This window comes from Citrus sinensis, chromosome 4 (genome assembly GCF_022201045.2).
Source record: "Citrus sinensis cultivar Valencia sweet orange chromosome 4, DVS_A1.0, whole genome shotgun sequence".
In the NCBI taxonomy this organism is placed as follows: domain Eukaryota; kingdom Viridiplantae; phylum Streptophyta; class Magnoliopsida; order Sapindales; family Rutaceae; genus Citrus; species Citrus sinensis.
In genome coordinates this window covers 13,584,120-13,606,276 of record NC_068559.1, presented here as the reverse complement: position 1 = coordinate 13,606,276, position 22,157 = coordinate 13,584,120, and the positions used below count along the sequence as shown (strand labels likewise).

Genomic DNA, 22,157 nt, shown 5'->3' with positions numbered 1-22,157 from the left:
TGATTTATTGTAGACAAACAAGGGAGTTTGGCACAATAAATTTTTAATATCTTAATATAATGTATGGTAAAATGGTATTTTGACTTATTGCAGACAAGTTAAGTTTTAGCACATTAAGTACTTAATCCACGATAAAATTATAGAAAAATAATAATTTATATAATTAATCTTTTGGGCAATAAATCTAAATAAAAAATGGTAAAAAGAATTTATTAAATTTTATTTATTGCTAAGAGTGGATCCATAACCCAAACTAATTTAATTTTATAGTTTTGCTCAAATTAAATTGCATATTTTTAATTTTTTTTATATAAACTAAAATAAACAAAATTAATCTTTTCTCTGTGGATCGACCTTGGACTCACCGAATTATAGCATAGTTAGGCACTCTTATACTTGAGAATAAAATTAAACACTTTTAAGTCGTGTTAAGCTTTTGGCGTCGTTGCCATGTATTTATTTATTTTATTTTTTTGTTTTTTTTACTTTTTGTTTAAATTTTCAATTACCCCCTTTTCTTTCTCAAATTCTATTATATCCATAAAATCTTTCTGAATCTCACTTTCGCCCCAAAAAATTCTCTACGGTTTGACCACAAATTATAGAAATTTTTAATAGGTCCCTTGTCAAAATTTCCCATAATAATCAAATTGGGACCTCCAACATGAACTTCTTTGGACTTCTTTGGACCCTATTTAGACTCAATAAAAAGACTATTGACTTTAAAAGTTAATACAAAGGCATTAATTTGAATTAATCACTTCATCGGTTGGTAATTTTTAAAATTTGAAAAAAAAATTCACTTTGAGATAATTATTATTTTTTCTGTAATTTAATTTTTGAATTTATTTTATTTTTCTTTTTGACAGTTACTTTGTTTATATGTTGGTTTATCGCTTATTTAGTTATTTTAATTTTAGTTAATTAATTTTCAGTTTATTTATTTTTATTTTGTATTTTTTTCCTTGCACATTTATCTTTTTTATTTATTTTTTATTTTTTTAATTTATGTAATTTTTATTTTTATGTTTTATGTTATCCATTTGTTTGTTTATCATTTTTACAACATAATTTCACACACACATCATCATCATTATTGCATGAGACGTTGGTCTCGAACTTCAAGTGGCAGGTTAATTCATAGATCTCAATCACCACCACCAATCATGGACGAGATCCAGGATGAAAATAATTTGGGCCAACTTAATCATCTCAACATTATCACAATCAACCAAAAACTTTAAGAGATTACATGAATCCAACAAGAACTGGAGTACCGTCGTGTATAGTATGTCCTCCAAAACCGTCTCGATTCAACTTCAAACCAGGTATTATCCAACATTTACCAACATTTTATAGTTTAGGATCTGAGAATCCATACTTGCATCTAAGAGATTTTGAGGAAGTTTGTAATACATACACAGACCAAAATTGTAGTATGAACATAATTAGATTAAAGTTTTTTCCTTTTTCATTAAAAGATAAAGTTAAAACTTGGCTACAAAACCTTAGATCTGGATCAATAAGAACTTGTAATAACATGCAAGAATAGTTTTTGAAAAACATTATTTCCACCTCATAGAACCAATTCTTTTAAAAGGCAAATTACTTCTTTTACTCACAAAAATGGAGAAACATTATACCAATATTGGGATAGATTTAAAGAATTGCTTAACATATGTCCACACCATGGTTTTGAAACTTGGAGATTGGTCTCTTATTTCTACGAGTGCTTAACACCCCAAAGTAGACTAGTTGTAGAAATGATGTGTAATGGTGAATTTAGAGATAAAAATCCTGAAGATGCACTAAATTACCTTGACCAATTAGCTGAAAATGCACAACATTGGGATACTATTGGAACTTTTGAATTGACAAATAAACCACAAACATCTCCATCTAGTGGAGGGATCTATAATCTTAGGGGATATCATGATTCACAAGCAAAACTTACATCCCTAATTAGGAATGTTGAAGCTTTGGAGAATAAAAAAATGGATCAAGTAAAATTTATTCAAGAAATTACATGTGATGTTTGTAGTTCTAATGATCAAGATTATCCCATTTTGACTGCACTTAACGAATGTTTGCATGATCAAACTAATGCCATTAACACTTTTAACAAACTCATTTTCACAAACTTATAATTCTTGTTGGAGAAATCATCCAAATTTTAGTTGGAGGAACAATAATAATGCACAATCTTCACAAGCACCACCTCCACAAAATTTTCAAAATGTTCAGCCTTATACACCTTATATTCCACGACAATGGAAAAATTTAGAAGATACAATGCATTCATTTATTATGAAGTAAGAAGCTATTAACAATCAAAATGCACAAGCCTTTTCTGATTTGAAAGACACTCTTGCTAAAATTGTCTCTGCACTCACAATTCAACAAAAAGGAAAATTTACAGCTCAACCACAACCAAATCCTAAGATTCAACAAATTTCACCCACGAATCAAGTCAAGTCAGTTATAACTCTTCGTAGTGGTAAGGTTACTGATATACCTATTCCTGAACCTTGTGAAGATAAAGATAATGAAAATTCAATGGGTAAGGAAAGACTAAAAACCTTACACCTAATGAAGAAATAATTATTGTTCCATCTGAACTATTATTTCTGCATGCATTGAATAAACTAAGGAAATCAAACCACTCTTCTGAAATTTATGAAATCTTTAAGCAAGTGAAAGTTAACGTTCCTTTGTTAGATGCAATCAAGCAAGTACATTCATATGTAAAAATTTTAAAGGACTTATGCACTGTTAGGAGGAAATTGAAGGTAAGAAAGAGTGCTTTCATGGCTGAACAGGTAAGTACTATTCTGTTTACTAATAATAACTTGAAATATAAAGATCCTAGTCTATTTCTTGTATTATTGGAGATCACAAAACTGAGCATACTTTGTTAGACCTTGGTGCTAGTGTTAATTTGCTTCCATATTTAGTTTATCTTTAATTTAATCTTAGTGAGTTAAAATTAATTGTAACTACACTTTTGCTTGCCGATAAATCAATTAAAGTACCAAAAGGAATAATGGAAGATGTTTTAGTCCAAGTTGATAAATTCATATATTCTGTGAATTTTATTGTCTTAGAAACTGAACCTGTTGTGAATAATTATAAACCAATTCTTGTAATTTTGGGTCGACTATTTTTAGCAACTGCTAATGCTTTGATTAATTCTAAGAATGGTTAAATGAATTTTTCATTTAGAAATATGACTCTAGAATTAAAGTTTTTAACATGTGTAGGCAACTTAATGAAGAAAATGAGAATGAACATGAGATTGATGAACAAAAGGAATTGTTTGAATCTTGCATAGAGGAAAATATTCAAAAAGGGAATTTTTCTAAACTTAATGATATTTATTTGGTTAATTTAATTTAATCAAATAAGCAACTTGAAGTGATACTTCTAATATAAATTTGTTGTTTGACTCTTGTTAGACTTTACAAAATGATGATGGCAGGAAACCAAAATTTGACGAGTTGAGAATCATTGAAAATATTGAACAACAAGAAGCACCTAAATTGGAATTGAAACTTTGCCGGAGGGATTGAAGTATGCTTATCTTAGAGAAGAACAAACCTACCCTATTGCGATTTCTTCTACCCTATCAAGCAACAAAGAAGGTAAGTTATTATTTGTTCTTAAAAAGCATAAAAACGCAATTGGATGAACTTTAAATGATATTAAAGGTATTAATCCTTTAATCTACATACATTCAATTTGAAAGAAAAAACTAAAACATGTCAATAATCTCAAAGAAAATTAAACCCATACATGAAAAAAGTAGTAAAAACATAAGTTCTTAAATTGCTTGATGTGGGAATTATCTACTCTATCTCTGATGGTAAGTGGGTAAGTCTTACATAAGTAGTGCCTAAAAAATATGAAATCATTGTTGTTAAAAATGAAAACGGTGAATTAATTCCAACACGAATTACATCTAGCTAGCCCATGTGCATTGATTATAGAAAGTTAATAAAAGCCACTAGAAAATATCATTTTCCATTACCATTTCTTGACCATATCTTAGAAAGAGTAACTGGACATCCCTATTACTACTTTTTAAATGGATATTCAGGTTGTTATCAAATTCCTATAGCACTTAAAGACCAAGAAAAGACCACATTTACATGTCCCTTTAGAACATTTGCATTTAAAAAGATGTCATTTGGACTTTGTAATGCTCTTGCAATATTTCAAAAATGCATGCTAAGTATTTTCAATGATATGGTTGAACATTGTTTAAAGGTCTTTATGGATGATTTGACTATGCATGGGAATTCTTTTGATGATTGTCTTGATAATTTGGAAAAAAAATTTAAAAGATGTGTTGAAAAAGAAATCGTGTTGAATTGGAAAAAATGTCATTACATGGTTACTTCTGGAATTGTTTTAGGTCATGTTGTATCTGTTAAAGGAATTGAAATTGATAAAGCACAAATTGAAGTCATATCTAAATTGCCACAACCAAAAAAATTTAGAGATGTGCGATCCTTTTTAGGACATGCAGGTTTTATAGAGGTTTATAAAAAACTTTAATGTCATATTTAAACCACTTTGTAACCTCTTATTAAAAGATACACTATTTGAATGAACTTATGATTGTCAAAAATCTTTTGAGAAAATAATTTGTCTTTTAACATTAGTACCTATTATGCAATCTCCTGATTGATCTTTACCTTCTGAATTAATGTGTGATGCAAGTAACTTTGTTGTTGGTGCTATTTTAGGACAAAGAATGGATGGTAAGTCATTTGTGATTTATTATGTGAGTAAGACATTGAATATTACTTAAATTAATTATTCGATAAGTGAAAAAGAATTACTTGTTATGGTCTTTTCATTAAACAAATTTCATTCATATTTCCTTCGTTTTAAAACTATTATTTTTATTGATCATGTTGCTGTGAGATATTTGATGACTACACATGATGCCAAACCAAGACTAATTCGTTGGATTTTGTTACTTCAAGAATTTGACCTCACTATCAAAGATAAAAAGGGTACCGAAAATGTCGTTGTTAATCATTTATCAAGACTCACATCTGAATTCTGCACTGACATAACACCTATCAATGACTCCTTCCCGGATGAATTTTTATTTTATGTTCCTTCAATGCCATGGTATGATAACTTTATTAATTTCCTTGTTACATGTAAAATACCTTTGCAATGGAATACTCAAGAAAAGAAGAAACTTTTGGTTGAAGTAAAGATATTTTATTAAGATGATTCTTACTGGTTCAAATATTGCCCTGATCAGATTTTTCAATGATTCATTCCTGATAATAAGGTAAGTAATGTCATTAACTTTTGTCATTCTGAAGCATGTGGTAGACATTTTTCTTCAAGAAAAATTACAGCTAAAATTTTACAATGTGAATTTTATTGGCCTACCATATTCAAAGACACATATGAATTTTGCAAAACTTGTGAAAACTATCAAAAATTGGGGTCAATTACTAAAAGAAACATGATGTCGTTAAATCCCATATTAGAGATTGAAATATTTGACTATTGGGGAATTGATTTCATGGATCCGTTTCCACCATCTTTTGGATTTGTGTACATATTAGTTGTAGTTGATTATGTCTCAAAATGGATTGAAGCAATTTCTTATCGAAATAATGATTGTAAAGTTGTGGTTAAATTTTTAAGAAAAAATATTTTAAGTCGATATGGAATTCCTCGAGCCATTATCAATTATGGAGGTAAGCATTTTTGTAATAAATCATTTGAGTCTTTAATGAAAAAATATAGAATTACACATAAAATTGCTACCCCTTGCTTGTCATCCTCAAACAAATGGTCAAGTTGAATTAGCAAATAGAGAGATAAAACGAATTTTAGAATAGACAGTTAACCCAAATCGCAAAGATTGGTCTCTTTGATTGACTAATACACTATGGGCCTACCGTACTTCATTTAAGACTTCTTTAGGAATGTCACCCTATAGGCTAATTTATGGTAAACGTCACTTACTTGTTCAACTTGAGCATAAATCATTTTGGGCTATTAAAGCTTTTAATTCAAATTTGGATGATGTTGGTAATGTGCGAAAAAATTGCAATTGAATGAACTTAAGGAATTAAAGAATGATGCATATGAAAATTCAAGAATTATTAAGATAAGAATAAAAGTTTTTCATGATAAAAGAATTTTTTGAAAAACATTTGAAATTGGTCAAAAAATATTGCTTTATAATTATCGTTTTCATTTGTTTCCAAGAAAGTTAAAGTCAAAGTGGAGTGGCACATTTGTTGTAAAAAACTTATATTCGTATGGGGCCATAAAAATTGAGAATCCAAATAATAGTGTCACATTTAAAATTAATGGACAGAGATTAAAACCATATCTAAAATACCAACCACGTGAACAAAGCACTAAAATAAATTTGAGTGACCCACCAGATCTTGATTAAGTTTCTAATGAGTGATTTAACTTTTCACTGTTGCTTTACTTTTTTTTTTTTTGGTTTGACTATCTTGAATGATATGCGTTATGATGTTTCCTGCTTAAGTGTGTTTGACAATTGTGTTTTTTTCATCATTATACATCATGAGCACCTCAATAAGGAAGATTTTATTCAGACATCTTAAAAACCTTTTGCGAGTTAAATTTCACTTGAGATGTCTGACACAAACCTATAAATCACATCCAATTTGGGAACTACAACCACCAACATTAGTGTCCTACATTCAGGATCTAGAAAGACAACTCAGAGAAATAGAGCGTGGTATATATGAATTTTAGTTAGAGCTTGAGGTTAACGTAATAAGAGTATGTATGTGAGTTCATTTTCCTTTTTACATTGTGTGTTTCTTTTTGTTGTTCACTTGCATGTTTGATTTGATTTTCTTCATTTTGGTGTGTTTTGATTTATTTTCCCATATAAATGGCGGATAATGGTACTCTGTGACTTCTTAAGTCAGTATCCTCAGTTTCCCACAGTAATTAAGATCCCAAAATCAAGCATGGAAGAAATACAACATAAATTGCATAAACATTTTCCTTCTCTCCCTCAAAATGCACTCAAAAAAATTTTACAAAGCTCATTGTCAAAGATTGCATTTATTAATGATCAATGGAATTTCTCCTGATATTCATTGGTTAATTGAAGCAAAGGTCCGATTAGCTGGTGAGTTTCCTGATCTATTTATTTCTTACATGGCTGGTTTTGGTAAAAGCATGTTTGCTAAAAAAAGAGAGCTAAAAGACTTCGCTTAGAATGTCATAACTGTGTAAGACTTAGTTGCAAATGAGAAATTTATAAATCTTTAAGAATGGTTTCTGATAATCTAGAAGATAAAATTAATTTCGTTAAAGATGGCTTGATTAAAGAATCGTTGGATGATATCTTACGATCTCTTAAGACACATCGAAGCAGACATATGTAGTGTGAGATACATAGGTTATAGAGATTATTCCAAAAAGAAAATGCACAGTTTAGTCTTGGGAATGTGACTCAAAAAGACTATGTTTGCTAGTTCATAAGAAAATTGGATGAGAAACCTATCCTCGACCCATAGAGGGTGTTCAAGCCGTTACTGAACGTAAAATCAGAGGAAGATGTGAACCACAATCACAATTACCAGTAAATATCCTTTTATTTTATTATTCTTTTATCATTTGCATTATTGCGTTTAATGGTGTGATTTTGTATTTAATCATTATTTATTTTCTTTTACTTTTTTTCTTTTCACTCCTTACTTTTCTTTTACTGTTTGCTTTTGAATTACTGAGACATAAGCTTTACGGGTCATTGACAAATACACCAACCCATTTACAATTGTTTCTCATTTTGTCTGTCACTAAGATCTTTAAATATGAGCTCTTTTTCCAACCACTCACAACTTGTTTTTGAATATTATTTCAATGGCAGCATTTTTGAGTAGACAATTCAAAAACATTTGTATGCTCTCTGGATTTCATTACGGAAAATACAAAGAATTCGTTCAGTCGGTTGTAGATCTTGGTCGTGTTATAGATAAGAAGAAACTACAACTTATAGATGGAGAAGTTGACTGCGGGTTATAAAAACTTGTCTCAAAATCTATTTTTATTATAGGAAACCAGATACTAGGTATAATTCCACAAACCGTGGAATGCCTATTTGACATACCAATTGGAGAAGAGTTAGTTGTCTTAAGTATGCAAGAGCGAATATTTGAGATGTTAAATCATACTTATGCTTTCATTTTCTTGCCAGAAGATCCTGCAATTTTAGAGGTACTGATTACATTTGCATCTTGGGCCCCTTTGAACTCCCATAAAAAACCCATCGGTTTGCTAAATGTTAGTAATTTTTATGATGGCTTGCTCACATTCATTAACCATGCAATTAAGAATCATTTTATTTCAATCTCTGTGAAAAAAAAAACTCTTTATTTGTGCTTCTACTGCTAATGAGTTACTTGATCTTTAACAAACTTATAAACCAGAGCCAGATCCTAGCCCTAGTAAGAAGTACAAGTTGGACTTAACTCTTCGGCTGTAATTATCTTCTTGGAGTGATCAGATAATGTCTTATAAACTCTTTTCTTTTAAGCCGTTAAGGACAATGTTTTGTTCAGGTTGGGGGGAATAGTTGACAGTTGTGCTTCTACTGCTAATGAGTTACTTGATCTTTAACAAACTTATAAACCAGAGCCAGATCCTAGCCCTAGTAAGAAGTACAAGTTGGACTTGACTCTTCGGCTGTAATTATCTTTTTGGAGTGATCAGATAATGTCTTATAAACTCTTTTCTTTTAAGCCGTTAAGGACAATGTTTTGTTCAGGTTGGGGGGAATAGTTGACAGTTGTGCTTCTACTGCTAGTGAGTTACTTGATCTTTAACAAACTTATAAACCAGAGCCAGATCCTAGCCCTAGTAAGAAGTACAAGTTGGACTTAACTCTTCGGCTATAATTATCTTCTTGGAGTGATCAGATAATGTCTTATAAACTCTTTTCTTTTAAGCCGTTAAGGACAATGTTTTGTTCAGGTTGGGGGGAATAGTTGACAGTTGTAGAATATGTCAAATCTTAGTAATGTTTATGTTGAAGATGCTTGAATATGGGGTGTAACGGCTCTAGAAACGCATCTTCAGCGGCCTGTTCAGGTGTGATCTTTCCTATTTATGTTTTCTTTATCTTTTTTATCTTTTTGCATGCATATTTTTAACTTATGAATAATGTTTAGATTAGCTTGGGGGAAGGGATAGTTGACGTAAATTCTAAATAGGTGTGTTTATTTTTTAAAAAAAAAAACAAAGATAACAAAATTTTTTGTGTCTTGGATGGTTGTGCAAAGAGTCATGACTTTTGAGATACGTCCTAATAGTCCTGTTGTATTATATTTTGATTTCAACTTACATACCATGTGTTCTTAGCCTTCTTGTATGAATCCATATGATTGCTGCATGTAGATGTCTTCTTTAAGATGCCTTTTAAGAAAGGCAATCTTGACATCTATTTGTCAAATTTTATAATCTAGCACTGCAGCAATGGAGAGTAGAATCCTAATGGATTTAAGCATAGCAACCGAAGAAAATGTTTCCTCACAATCGATTCCCTCTTTCTGAGTAAACCTTTTTGGCTTCTAATCTTGTTTTAAATGTTTCTACCCTTCCATCCACTGCTCTTTTCTCTTGTAGATCCACTTGCACCTTATAGGTTTACCCATTTGGTGCCTCTACAAGTTCCCAAACTTTATTGGAATACATACATTTAATTTCTTGATTCAAGGCCTTTTTCCAAAATTCAACATCTTTGTCTATTAGAGCTTCATTGTAACTAGTGGGATCTTGTATATGTTCATCTGAGATAGCCGTATAGGTTTCTCCCAATAACATGTATCTCGCAGGTAACCTAATTTTACCCTGCCATTACGATGAGGTTCTAAAAGTGATGGTTGTTCAGGGATAATCCTGTGTTGATCAGCTGGTTATTGTTGTTCTTTCTGTTCTATAACAGGTGTTGAAGGCTGAGCATCAATCTGATCTCTTTTTTATTTCTCTAGTTTTACCTTACTCTTAGGTTATAAGTCATTTATATAGTTTTCCTCAAAGAAAGTAAAGAATATGTCTACAAATACATTCCTATCTTGAGGAGTATAATTCAGACTTTCGCTTATTCCTTGAAGATACCTAAAACATGCAAGCTTCTGAACACAAATCCATCTTCTCCACCTTTGATTCTAGTACAAATACTAGTAAACTCCAAATACGAATGTGTTTCAAACTATATTTGTGACTTTTTCATAATTGCTTGGAGTAGTAGACACTGAGGTGGATGAAATTAAGTTCAATAAACTTTGCAGTTTTAAATACTAGTATCTGGAATAAAAAAGGTAAATGATAAATCACTTTGCATATATCTTGCCTTATCCAAAAGAATCGTATTTCTCCATTTAATTACACTATTGTATCATAGTGTTCATTATATGTGGAAGTTTATCTCATTTGACAACCAAACAGAGCTTGAATTCTCCAGAGAGATATTCTTTGTTTCGATCATATCGAAGTTCTTTAATATTCTTGTCTAATTGCTTCTGTCTTATCCATGTACCCTTTTGAATTTCAAAAGCAATGGAATCATGACGCATTTAGACATACATAAATGAAATGAATATTCATCAACAAGATTGATAGAATACTCATAACCTCTTATAACATGTAAACTGATTAGTTCGTATACATTTGTATGAGCTAAATCATCCAATACAATGTTATGTTTTTTAGCTCAAAAAGAGCATCCCCGTCATATTACTTTTTTAAATAAGATTTATAGAGTTACAATGATCAATCTTAATAGGCCAACAAGCCTATCATTAATCATTTTCTTAAAATCTTATTATAGCTTATATGACTTTAGCATAAATATCAAAGGTGATATTGGTTAGAAGAAACATTTTTTTTTCTTGGATAAATGCATATATTATTTATCATTATATCTTGCTTTGAATTGATCAATTGACTTATATGATATAAATTATCTTTATAAATAACCAAAATAAGTAATAAACAGAGGATCCAAAATTAACATTGTACTCCTGTGTATTAAAACAAGCCACCAAAATTAAATTCCTCTAATATTTGGAATAATAAAGACAAATATCAAAACTAAAGTCTCATAAAATTGATCTAGCCTTTCAACTGATATAAACTAGCATGTCCTCAACTGTTGTTTGAAGCTTTCTTCACTTAATCTCTTGGTTTCTTAAAAACCAAATAAATGAATTACAAATAAGATAAATAATCACAGAATTCACTATTGCATAAATCAATAGAAATCTTAACTAATTAGGAAGTTTAAACATTTCCTATACCTGATTTTAATAATCTTAGGACAATCTTTCTTCCAGTGACCCTTATGTCCACACTTGAAACACTTGCCTTTTGGCTTGCCACCTTATTTAGTGGACAGTTTGCTCATCCCAACTCTTTCTTGTTTATTCCTGTCTTTCAACTTAAGCCTTCAAAACAATTATTTTTCAAGAAGTTTTCTGCTATGATAAAATTCTTTTATAGCATGTAGTTCGTGCATTAATTCAATTAAGGTCATATCTTTATTGTTTAAGATATAGCTGACCTTAAACTCTTTAAATGTATCAGGCAAATACTCAATCACCATGTTAATCTTTATTTTATCATCGATTTGAACACCATGAATCTCTACTTTATTCAAATAGCCCATCATTTTGAGGACATGATCACGAACTTTTGTGTCCTCTTCCATCTTAGTATCCGTAATACGTTTCAACGCTACTTCTCTGGCAAAATGTGTATTATGCCCAAACATCTGATGAAGACTAGCCATTATTTTAGTGGTTGTTTCCATGCTCCGATGTTTCTTATGCAGTTCCACAAAAATCGAAGCCAATATCTAGCGTTTAGCTATTTTGTTAGCTTCGCACCATTTCTCATAAGGCTCCCTCTGATTTCTATAATCGTTTAACATTGGTTCTGGAGGGCAAGGCTGGGTCAACACATATTTGCAGCCCTTAGCAATGAGAATATTAATGAAATAGGCATTTCATTATTTAAAGTTGTAACTATTCTACTTCTATTGTAAGACATTTTATCTTTATCACTGAAATGAAGACTTTGAATAGAATAATTAATATGTGAGTGTGTGTTTGGTATATGCATATTGAACTAGTCTATAACTAATTATGTTCTAATTTAACAATGTTGATGATCATAATTCACATAAGTTGTAATAAGCTTAATCAACCTTAATCCTAAGTGGGTAATGAACTTGCATTTATATTTTGTCTTTTGAGTTATCATGGAGTGAGATCCATATAAACGGTCCAAACCTCGATATCTTGGAGATGTAGTTTCATGAATGTGAGAACATATACTTATAAAATGAAATCTATACTAATGATGCTTACCTAAGTTGTTTATGGTACTAAATCATTTAAATATGTGGCCACAGTTTATTCAATTAATTTATTATTGAATAATAATATTTGTTTGTAAATTTATTTACAAATATAGATATGATGAAATTGATCATTTGAACAAATAGTATTCTACAAGTAAATATGTAATTACAGAGACACGAATTCATCATGGGCCTAACCTTAATTATGAGTATCAAATAAAGGGTTAATTAAGTGGTTATTATTGGTTCAAGACCAAGGCTAAAATTAATTAAAAAGAGTTTTAATTAATTAAGCTTTTATTTAATTACATAGGTTACCAGAGTATAACCTTGGGGTTTTAGTGGAATAGCCTGGAGCTAACTTAATAGTTTTGATGTGCCATGAGATGAGTGAGTCTTAATTATTAAGTTGGAGTTAGAAAACCCATAGATCTGTAGCTCTATTAGCTCAATTCTTAGTCAAACTCTTACTCTACTAAGTGCCTATATAAAGGAGAGAAAATTAGAATGGAAATTTAACTTTATATATAATTTTTCTTAGAAAAGAAAAATTGCTCAATCCTACACAAAATTAGAGTTCCTTGTACCTAATAGAGAAGATTAGAGAAGATTGCAACTTTCTTCTACCATTCTTCGTTAGAAATCCAAAGTATTTATGTAACCCTATGCTTGTATACATGATCAAGAGAAGAAAAGGTTCCTAACTTTTGAATGATTTTATAAAAAATAGAACATTCATTATTTTTTCCAATTTTTTGCCCAAAAATACATGTAATTAGTCATCTTAAAAATAATTAAACTCAACTCTATTAATGAGCATGATAGCAAAGACTTTTTATCTGAGAGAACCTGTTTCTAATATTCATTGTAACTCGCAAGGTCTAGTACCTTTCAATCCCTTTCACAGGATCAATATTCATGTCATTCTTGTTTGATGAATGCATTCTCACCCGATTTTTTCTGTTAAGAAGAAAATCTAATATCTTAAATTGTTTTGCATTTTCGTTGAAGAATCAGTATGATAGGAACAAAAAAGTTTTCCAAGCAGATGGTTGAGGAGAGTTCGAAGACGTGGACTTCTATCACTACTTTGCAAGAGCATGAAGAGTTTCAAAAATCTTTCCCAGGGGCACTTCTGCAGAACAAGATTGTTGAGAGAGAGAGAGAGCAAAAAACAATAAAAGATTAAATAAAAACTGAAATGGGCTTGACTATGCTCTTTCATATTCGTGTACCGAAGTGTTTTCTCGGTAGAAGTTTTTCTACAGCAACTAGGCCGATTAATAGACTTCCTTCACAGATTCTAGGCACGTACGAGTCCCACATAAAAATTCACTGGGAAGAAGCCTGACCATACTCAATCAAGATGCTTTCCTTATTTAAGAAAACCCAAAATATCGCTGACCGCAACCCCCAAAAAAAAAAAAAAATGTTCGAACTTTCGCCCGACATTCTAAGAAGACATATCATTGGATAAGTTTCACATTCTCCATTGGACCAAAACAGTGAAGTACTTATACACCAATTCACCCATTAACTTACAACTAGTAAGTTTCAAATTCTGAGATAAGATATTTGTGTATACAATGGGACACTATATCCGTTCAAATTCTATATGTTATATTTCTAGTAAATCAGAGGAAAAATATGAATATGAAGTGAAAAATATGCAAATTATTATCAAGGAAAACGGTAACTACTATGGCTCCAAATCAAAAACACGAGCATTCCTTTTCGGTTGCTCAATAACTCGGATAAGTGGCATGAACAACACAACTAGGATGAGAAGCCCCACCACAAGCGGGACCATAATCAGCCATAATCTTCTCTTCCCACTGTCCGGCAGGAAAAGCTTATTTTCAAAGAGCGGTATTTGTGTGCCTGCACAAAAAGTGGTTCACGTCATATGGTCCCAAAATACAGTATAATTAGCTTTATACTCCAAATTGAGGACCTATCATGCTTGCCTTTTTTTTTTCTTTTTTGTCCTACATTTTTGTTCTTCTCTCGGTTCCATATTTAAGACCATGGAATCTTTAGATGGCACCAATTCAAGTTAAAATAACTTGGACCAATAAAATGCTTCACTCTTATAAAATTGCAGAAAACAGCGGAACACTTCTTGTTAATAATGTCAAAAAAATTTCATTTCTAAGAACACAATCAAACAAATGCCACTGATATATGCACAGTCGTACGTAAATGAATCTGTGCAACAGAAAAAGGGGGGGAAAAAATATGTTTTTGACAAATATTAAAAGTATTTTTTAAGTATGGGGGTAGTTCACTATTTTTATATATCAGATAACATTGTAAATTTACTTATATATGATTAGAACAAATAGACATCATAGGTGTAAACTAATTACAACAAGTACTTGATTTCAACAACAAATACTGATGACAGGCAAAGACATCATTCCACAATACATTCACAAATTTCCGCCTATATGGTCTACGAAATACAGCATATCAGCACGGCGTAGCCATATTAATTCTAATAACTACTACCTTTTAATTTGAATAAGATACTTGATAATTGAAACGCAACATGGAAGCGAAAGGAGCCATATCACTCCAGTTCTGAGCAGCAACAACAATAATTAGTACACAAACAATTATTACTCATGTTGGTGACAGAATAAGAATCATAAATGTTACTGGCAGAAAAGGTCCAACTTCTCATTTTTCAAAATATATAAATGTGAAAATGTATCCAAAGAAGAGCCACAATCTGCTTGAAAACAGAGTAGAATGAGAGATCAATAAGACTTAAGAAGTATGAAATTATCTTTTAGCCACATTCATGCAACAGAATGTACATGCCATGCAAATTAAATGACATGTCCTAATATGCTTGCATTCTGTTGCATGCCAAACAAATTGAATAATATTTCCTAATATCCTTGCAAAGTAGCATTCCAGATCTTCAATTCATATGATGTCTTATAAGAAGCAAAAGAACAGATATCCCAAATTATTGGAACAAGACCTAATCCTATGGAATTAGAGAAATAATGAACCTCCATACTAAGTCAAGGGAATGGAAGAAAACTCACCAATGGACAAACCATTGTCGTTGCTACTGAAGGGAGGAACTGCAGGTTCATTCAGCATGCGAGCTAATTTGAACCAGAACGGGAGGGGGGAAAAGAACATTATAAGAAAGAGCATTGTTCAGATGGGAAAGTTTAAGAGATTTCAAGAAATTCGTTTATTTTTCAAATTAATTTGAGCAAAAAAGGGGCCATTTGTGACTATTTTGAGTTTTGATGAATAAGAGTTCAGGAAAATTGACAGAAAATGAGAAACTGACTCGACTACATGGCTTTTAATCCGAAACTCTACGTTCAAATTATTTTGGTTTATGTTTAATAACTCTAGCATTCTTATAATAAAATAGGAAGTCACTATTTAGCCAACACAAGGTCTCTGATTCTAACATGCTCTAAAAGTCCAAATGCGATAAAATTTTAATTTTGAGATGGGATCAAAGAAGCATTACAATCGCTATATAGAATAACAGCTTACAAGTCACTTGATCACAATATTTATCTTCAGACCTTTTAGCATTCTAATACCTTAAGCAAACAAGTATATGTTTAAGGGATGGAAAGTAACAAAGAGGTTGCTCAAATGTTTAAGACAAAGGATATGGAGAAAATAAGTTATGCCACTAATTAAATGCTTCGCTATTAAAATTAATGAAAACAGTGGACCACTTCTTGGCTTAATATCTTAAAGATTTTTTGTTTCAAAGCACAAAATTAAACATACCCACGTAATATATGCACTATCACAATTAAAGCATGTAAGCAGACAAAAGAAAAAAAAAAGTACATGTTTCAGAAAAATAATGATGATGTGCTCATACATACATTCTAATAACTGAGCGTGACATTCGCAGTCATCACTGTACTAAGAATTATGATGACATGCTCACACATTCACAAATCTGTACTATACAGTTTAAAAATACACAATTGCAGCAGGAGATAACCATAACAATACTGTGAATTATGACTATTCAAATTTGGATAAAAGACTTGATTATTGATAGCAGCTTCAAAGGAAAATACTGACATAGAAACATATGAGCCCGGTTGCTCCAGCTCTAGGCGTCAACAATCGTAGAAAATATAACATCAGTTCACAATTTATCTAAGTGACCAAATGGGAATCATAAATGTGGCAGTCTCCTGCTACATCAACTGCTAAAATGTCCAACTGCTCATACTATTTTAATAAATCAATGCCAAACTATATGTAGAGAACAGCACACTGCAAATGTTTTAAAGCACTCTATTCAAAAATTTGGAGAAGAGATCAATATGCTAAAAGAACTATAATAAAAGTACTCAAAACATTCCATCTCATAATCATGCAAAAGAATGTATAGGCCAACCATCACATTAAACAAACTCTGCATTATGCTTGTCTAGTTTTATTCTTGCGGTCAAGAGTGTTAATGACTGCACTATCAAAGGAAAAGCATAAAAGTATCTCCCTAAGCTACTGGAGAAAAAAAAGGTCGGAAAAACTTAAGGACATAAAAACTTATCAAACTGAATTAGAGAAACAGTAAACATACAAATCGAATCCAAAGATTGGAAGAAAACTCACCAGGAAATCCATCATCATAGCTGCTCAAGGGAGAACCAGCGGGCTCATTCACCATGCCAGTTAATTTTCACCAGAAAAATTGAAATTAATTATTCAGCATCTACAAATGTTCATCGTTTTAGTATAAATAGAGGTGATTAGCTACTGTATTTAATTGAATAAAAAACTCATCAATCAAAAAGTTTCTTTTTCATCTATATCTCAGTGGCAACACAACCATAACACCAGCAGCCCGTTCACCAGCCGGTTACCATCCCGTTATTCTTGGCTGCTTGTACTTCCATTGTTATTCATGTTCTTCATAGAATAATATTCCTCCAAAATAGCTTGTAGCAATCAATACTTGCTTAATATCTAAAATAATCACTTATTTGAGAATTCATTACCAATTGTGATTGATTTGTCAAATAATTATTATCAAACAAAGTTAATTTGAGTTTCTTTTTTAAACATAATTATCAAACATAATTAGGAGTAGATTCTCAAATAGGTGATTATTTGAGAATCCACCACAAATCCCAAACATGCTCTAACTCCGGCATTGTCATCATGAAGTTTGAATGCTCAGCATACACGAGGTCTCTACTTCTAACTTGCTTTACTGGTCCAATCTACGTAGTATAAATTTTAATTTTGAGACAATTCCAAGAAGTAGAGAAGCACTATAATCACTAAATCATTTCATCGTCCATTTCTCTCTTCAGATCTTCTAATTTACCCTCATTGTCATTTACTACCTCCTCTACCAGTGTCATACCTTATAAAAACTATTATATGTTTAAAGGGAAGTTAACAAGAAGTTGGAAATGTTCTGACCTTCAAGCATTCCAATGCCTTGCGCAAACCATGATATGTTCAAAGGGACGCAAGGTAACAAAGAGCTTGCTCAAATGTTTGAAAAGGCCAATGATATGGAGAAAATAAGTTATTCCAGTATTTAAATGCTTCTAATAAAATGGCAAAAGACAGAGGACCACTTCTTGGCATGTGATATCTTAAAGACTTTTTGTTTAGCACAAAATTAAACATACCCACTTATATAAAAACATCTGAGCAGACATAAAAAATAAAATAAAACATGTTACTGACATAAAATGACAAACAGCTCAGACATTGTGAATGTATATGGTCAACTCTGGTCAACACAGCAAAGGCCATTAACTGACATTACTGCTAGTTGATAAACTGGACCAATAAGCTTTCAAAGGAGGTAATGCATATGGAATAGCAGCAAAACAGAATTTGAGACTTCCCATTCTTTTTAGATCAATTAGTTGGATGTCTAGATATTTCTAATTGCTACTGTAATTTCAGTGTATTGTAAGCATTTCATGAGGCTGAGTCTTCAATAAAACTCATTACTTCCTGATTTTCCAGAGATTTTCTCACTTAACAAACATATTTCAATTATACAAAATTTAATTTAACCGGTTATCGGAGCTACAGATCCATGGCCAATCAAGATGCATCTGTTGAATACAAGCCTCAGCAACAAGTTTCACCATCACAGTTCGCTTCGCCTTCACAGTTCCAATCAAACTGGATCAATCCAACTATATTCTAGGGAGGACTCGAGTGCTCTCGTCTCTCGAAGGCAATGGATCAAAGTCATTTCCAGAGTAGTACATAGCTCAAACCTCCATAGATCAAGGGCAAGTAGCTTTCGAAAATCTTGAGTATAATGTTTGGAAAAGGCAAGATCTATCTGCTCATCATGAGCTGGTTAATGTCAACTGTGATTGTTAAAATTTCAGTTCAGTTGTAAGACATCTATTGATCTGTGGACTATTCTTGATCAATGGTTTTGATCTAAAACTAAGGCTAAAGTAATAAGTCATAAGTGGCAACTAAACACTAACAAGAAAGGATCACTTTCAACGTTTAAGTTTTACTTGAAACTAAGCGGTTTGATTAGTAGTCTTGAAGCTGCTGGTTACATAATTACAGATGATGATCTAGCTATGCACTTGGTGACTGGACTTAATGGAGATTATGAAGTTGCTGCTATCTATATCACTGGAAACCTAGCAAACATGACTTGGAATGAAGTTTCTTCCATATTACTGCTTCATGAAAGCAGAAATGAGCCTAGGCATGCTTGAGGCTAAGTCTAATTTTGCAGCAAACCATGCTAAATCTTGAGAAAATCAGAAGAAAAATGGTTGTGCTAACAATGGAGGTGGTTATCAATAAAGTGGAGGATACAGTTCTAGTTTTGGTAATAATAATCATAATTGCAATCAGGGAAAGGATTTGAACTTGGGTAATGAAGAGGAGGATTGCGGGAGCAAGCTGACAGGGGTGGCAAATTTTTAATGCAAATGTAAGTTGTCAAATCTGCTTTAAGCAAGGTCAGAGCACCAAAGCGCAAATAGTTTCAATACACAGTATGTCCTCAGGAGCAAATCAGTTTAACAGAGCAGCATTCATGGCCACGCCTGAAGTCATGGCCAATCAGAGATACCGAGTCACCACCTAAGCAACAAAATCTAATAGTCTCATAGGTGAGAAATAGCATACAGATAAAGAGCAGTTTCTTATTGGTAAATGGTCTAGGCCTGAAAATTTCAAACATGCTTGCGTCAATACTCAAACCGACATGCCTTTATATCTCCATCATCTCTTTGTTTGTTCCTCATATGGTTAGGAACCTAATTAGTCTCTAAACTGAACTGTATTAAAACCTTTATTGCTTATAAGCAAAGTTCATATGATACTACTAATCAAATTCACCAGTAATCAATTCTTGTAAACATCACATTAACTGAATTAAACACAACATACGTACATCACATAATTTGCTAATTCCAAGGGAATTAATTTTTTTAAAAAAAACTCACTTGGGTTTCCGAACGGCGGAGGCGCCGCGGAGTCCACCGCAACGACGGAACCAATCTCCAGGAAAAGAGCGGAAACGAGAACGAGCATGATAACGATTACGGAATTCATTGAGGAATATTATTAATCCAGAGTCAATCACTTGAGTTCTATTCAATCCAAAGCAATCGATTGATGATGATAACACGATTCGTGCCACTGTCTCATCTCTTCCATATGGTCTAAGTAAGCCTAACAAAATCATTTCTGATCTTTCCAAATGGAGGTGGTGTTTTTTTTTCATTGTTTTTCTTATTTGGGGAACAAAAGATAGAGAGTGTTGAGTGCAAGACTTGAATTGTGTGTATTTATGGAGGGAAACCCACGTTTTTAGGCCGCGAATCTGAGATCTTATAAACAAAGCGTTCGGGGTTTCTGGGAAGTCAAATTGCTTAAAATTTTCAAACTTGACCAACGTCACTGCCGTATAGAATCTATTAGTGGACTCGAACCAATCATTTTAAACAAACTTACCCAAACATAAAATTTTAGCGGTCTATCTTCCCAAATCAAACTTATAAGATTTCGCAAATAAGTAACTAGTCAATCTTATTTTATTTTTAAAAGATACTAATAGTTAGAAATCAAACATAAATCATATTCTAATTTTAAAAAAGTAAATAGATAACAGTGAAATATAATTTTAATTACTAAAAAAAAGGAGGTCAAATAAAATTCAAATCAGTTTTTAAATTGTCAACTTTCCATAATTCTAAATTAAATAACTAAATAAAATTGTATAAAAATCAGTCGGCAAAACCTTCTAACCAAATATAATATTAACTTGTTTCACTGCTTTCTTTCTAAAAATAATTAAATTGCTTCACAATTTGATGTCAAAATTTGACATGTGTAATAAATATTAGAATGGACAATTGTATTTGTACTAGCTGCCAAAAATAGATTAGTAGTTTGGTTGGGTTTATAGTGACACTATTGATGCTCCTTTTTTTTTTTGGAATTACATGATATTATTACTTAAATTATAATTCATATCACATGAGATTATTCAAATAATTACTAGAACTAATTTATATTAAATCTTATATAACACTACCTAGATTCTCATATTACATGAGATTACAACTGATATTTATAATTAGACAGTTACTGGAACTAGTTTGCATTAAATCTTATATAACACTGTCTAAATTTTAACCCTCTCTAATATTGAAATGTCAACTTCACTCACATTTTAAAAAAAGAAAAGACTATTTTCACTCAAATTTAAGAAAAGAATTAAACCCCCATAATACTTTTATGGGGTGTTCGAACCACTATCATCACAATCATGAAAGAGTGATTCTAGCCACTCGGCCAAAGGTCGAGTGGTTACTATTGACTCTCGTTTAAAGTCCACTTAAAACCCCTTTTCTTCTATTACCCTATTAAAATATATTATAATAATATAAATATCTAATGACACTCGTTTAAATTTCAAAAGTAACCCTCAACAACTACATCACGTTTCAAACTCCAATATTAGCGTATTCTCCATTAGAGCTGGCAAAATTTGACACAACCCGATTACCCGACACGAACACGACATAAATAAATGGGTATGGGTCGTCAAATTTAACACGATTATTAAATGGGTCGGGTCCGGGTCAACACGATTTTTTTCCGTGTCGGGTTTGGGTTAAAATTCTTGACCCATTTACCCGATCAATGACCCGATTATATTTTCTATTTTAAAATAATTTACATATTCTTATAATTAAAACTCAAATATTATGGATGATTTTCTTTTTTTTTTATTCTTTAAAAGGGTGAATATAAACACAATGTTTTATTTATAAAATTTTACATACATTTAGAGCTTCAATAGTGTAAATGTGTAAAAATTGATAGACATGTATATTTTATAATATTGATATATAATATTATATATATATATATATATATATATATATATATATATATATATATATATAAAAAAAAAATTAAAACCTCAATGTTGTACATGTGTAATATATTGGTAGATATGTATATTTTATAATATCGATAAATTATGTATGTATGTATGTATGTATATACATACGTATGTATGATAGTGTGTAAATATTTGATGTAACTTTTGTTTAATATATAGATATTAAACGGGTTATTGGGTAACCCGATTATTTTTCCGTGTCGGGTTTGGATCTCAATATTTTGACACGATTATTAAATGGGTCGGGTTTGGGTCGACCTAAATTTGACACGACACGAAGCTGACACGACACAAATACGACCCGATGACCCGTTTTACCAGCTCTATTCTCCA

General features: G+C 31.5%; 1 protein-coding gene and 1 non-coding gene across 21 annotated transcripts; both read right to left on the bottom strand.

Annotated features, from left to right (window-relative positions):
* Positions 1-1,587: 1,587 nt before the first annotated feature.
* LOC112495885 (small nucleolar RNA R71) lies at positions 1,588-1,696 on the bottom strand. The gene has a single exon (XR_003062278.1). It is a non-coding gene; the product is annotated as a small nucleolar RNA R71 (small nucleolar RNA).
* Positions 1,697-13,860: 12,164 nt separating this feature from the next.
* On the bottom strand, positions 13,861-20,334 carry LOC102628796 (uncharacterized). Of its 20 annotated transcripts, none has more exons than XR_003062262.2 (6): positions 19,855-20,334; positions 17,831-17,899; positions 17,015-17,034; positions 15,451-15,513; positions 14,903-14,974; positions 13,861-14,272 (listed from the first exon to the last, which is right to left on the bottom strand). XR_003062262.2 is itself a non-coding variant. In XM_006491680.4 (4 exons), the coding sequence occupies exons 1-4, from the start codon at positions 20,133-20,135 to the stop codon at positions 14,091-14,093; spliced, it is 546 nt and encodes a 181-aa protein (XP_006491743.1). In that variant the 5' UTR covers positions 20,136-20,316; the 3' UTR covers positions 13,861-14,090. The 20 variants fall into 20 exon arrangements, 6 of the variants coding, with proteins under 6 accessions (XP_006491743.1, XP_006491745.1, XP_006491744.1 ...); XR_008054101.1 differs by having other exon boundaries at positions 17,015-17,114; positions 17,831-17,895; XR_003062261.2 differs by having other exon boundaries at positions 17,831-17,895; positions 19,855-20,333.
* Between the last annotated feature and the right edge of the window lie 1,823 nt (positions 20,335-22,157).